Consider the following 2370-nt stretch of genomic DNA (forward strand, 5'->3'; position numbering starts at 1 on the left):
TGGTGCCCAGTTTTTTAAAAAAAAAAAAAAAAAAAAAAAAAAAAAAGGCTTTGGCATTTAAAACAGTTATTTGCAAAGAGTTCAATGCAGAGAAATGTGGAGGTTTTTTGGTGGTGTGTGTGATTAGCCAATTTTGAAACATAATAGACATGAACACCAAAAAGCTTATTTCATTAATATTATTTTTGAAGTAATTTAAGCTTTAGTGTTCAAGTTTTGGTGACTGATTACTTTATAGTCTTCTTTTGATTATAGCCAATCGTTATCTTTGAGACTACCTGTGGAGTTGACGTATTGCGTTTCAAACAAACCTGTGAACATTTGTATCTACAAACTCTATTTTCAGTCTAGCTTTCTTCTACTGCTACATTAACTTGGTATTACTGTTGCTGTGTGTAGATTTCGCTGACTAAAACACAACAAAAATCTAACTGAGAGATGCCTTGTTTCACAGGAGTAATATCTTCAACAGCGTTACGCTACAGAGCCACCTCTGTCTCAGACATGGATGTGCCATGCCGAATCCTGATGGCGCTTGTCATCTGTTGCTGTAGCTGTTTGTATCCACAGCCAAAAATTCAACATCCTTTTGGTCTAATTCTGCTGTGACAGAATAAGCTATTGCTCCATTTGTCCAGATGTGCTGTTTGGTGCCGGTATTGGTGAGCGACTGCAAATGTGTTCTTTTGATTTTCTTTGCTAGTGTTGCAAAGCACAGTAACATTGAACTAAATATCATAGAAAATCCACACAGGAGGAATGATGCGGTATAGCTGCCAGTTGTGTCCACAAGCCAACCTGTAGGAAAATAAGCCATGGGTTTTTAAAGGCCCACCCAAAATCTGGTAATTTACAAATCCTGTGATCAACAGGAGTTTTATAAAAACTTCTGGAGTTACCACATATAAATACAATCAAACAATATGGATGTACATCACTGTTGCTATACTTTTACCTCCTGGGCCAGGGAGGGATTTGTCCTCAGCAGACAGATAAGATTTTTATGGGCTTTTGGTTAGAGGTCAAACCCATGAGAAAAGGCACAGCAGTCATCACCACAATACTAAACAAACATCTCTCAACTGCATGGATTTAACTTGGCAGTCCTTAGACATGAGTAGAGAGAGCCCTGGGATTAAATATTGTGTGCGTGAGATCCTCACACAGAAACATCTAGTGAGCTATGCCCTAGGCTCACACATCAATTAAATTAATTCCATTTTGCAATATTTTTTTTCTATGGAAAATTAAATTGAAAACTTCAGAAGCAGAGATTAATTGGGAATTGATGTGAACAGCAGACAAAATATGCAAGGCATTTATATACACAGCTGTTTGAGAAAAGATCTCTGTCCTTCCACAATATTCAAAACTGTCAAGTTCTTTCTAAAGAATAATAGGAGTACAGCTCTCATCCTTACTTCACTGTAATGGAATCAATGGGGGAAATGTTGGTTCAATATTACAGTGATGAGCTTGTGATCAAACAGTAGTAAAGCTGCCTCACCCACCTTCCCAAAGCAGTCTGGAGATGAAAAGGTCAAGTCCTTCACAAAAAAAAAACCAAACCACCCTTGGAATGAAACTCTTTAGGTTACATTTTAAAAATCGTGTAATTTCACAGTGAAATCTTTTGTTCCTTGTACATGCACAATTTCTGAATAATGTGTCGTGATGCAACAGCTCCTAGAAGCCCCATTCAATACTGTTTTAGTTTATAAATTTCAGCTCACTCTGGATGCAGAAATCATCCCATCGAGACATGGCTTAAGTGGGATCTAGAGTCTTATGAAGGTCTAGGTGTATTATTTCCCTGCCGGGGGGTACCTCCACATTCAGTGTCCATTTGCTGTTCTTCCTCTGCTTTTATGTCGCACTAATAGGTAAATCTGAAGTAGTGATAAGATTACAGGAAAGTCATTTGTGAACTGACCTGCAACAGGTGGGCTCACTAGGTATGGTATGGCATGCAGAAAACACACAACACCCAGTGCTGATGATAAGGAAGAAGTTCCCACTACATCTGCTGTCACGACAGGGATCAGCGTTACATAGGCTCCATCGAAGTAGCCAAAGGTAAATGAGAAAGGCACAAGCAAGGGGAAGTTTTGGAGAACTGGCAGGAAAAGACAACAGAGGCCATCCATTCCCACAGCAAAGAGGTAGCAAAAGTGCCGATGCTTCTTCAGACACCTGGAAATTTCAAAACATTAAAGAAAAAGGTTATCACTGGGCACAGCATCTCAGTTTCTATGCCCTGGCGTGCAGCACTTCAGTCTCTCTCTCTCTCTTTTATATAGCTCAAATTTAAGTCCATTTTCTTACACAGTCTTCAAGATGAAAAGCTCAACCCTGACGAGCCCAGGTAGG

The 2370-nt window shown here is 39.3% G+C and overlaps 1 protein-coding gene across 1 annotated transcript in view; it reads right to left on the bottom strand.

Moving 5' to 3' along the window:
* Positions 1-538: 538 nt before the first annotated feature.
* SLC16A12 (solute carrier family 16 member 12) overlaps positions 539-2370 on the bottom strand; it is a 15755-nt gene continuing 13923 nt past the window's right edge. The window contains exons 7-8 of the mRNA XM_009642071.2: positions 1934-2193; positions 539-798 (exon numbers count right to left, since the gene is read on the bottom strand). Coding sequence (XP_009640366.2) covers positions 539-798; positions 1934-2193 — 520 coding nt within the window. The remainder of the gene's footprint in view (positions 799-1933; positions 2194-2370) is intronic.

The sequence above is a fragment of the Egretta garzetta genome, unplaced genomic scaffold (assembly GCF_000687185.1).
Source record: "Egretta garzetta isolate BGI_Z169 unplaced genomic scaffold, ASM68718v1 scaffold56, whole genome shotgun sequence".
Lineage (NCBI taxonomy): Eukaryota > Metazoa > Chordata > Aves > Pelecaniformes > Ardeidae > Egretta > Egretta garzetta.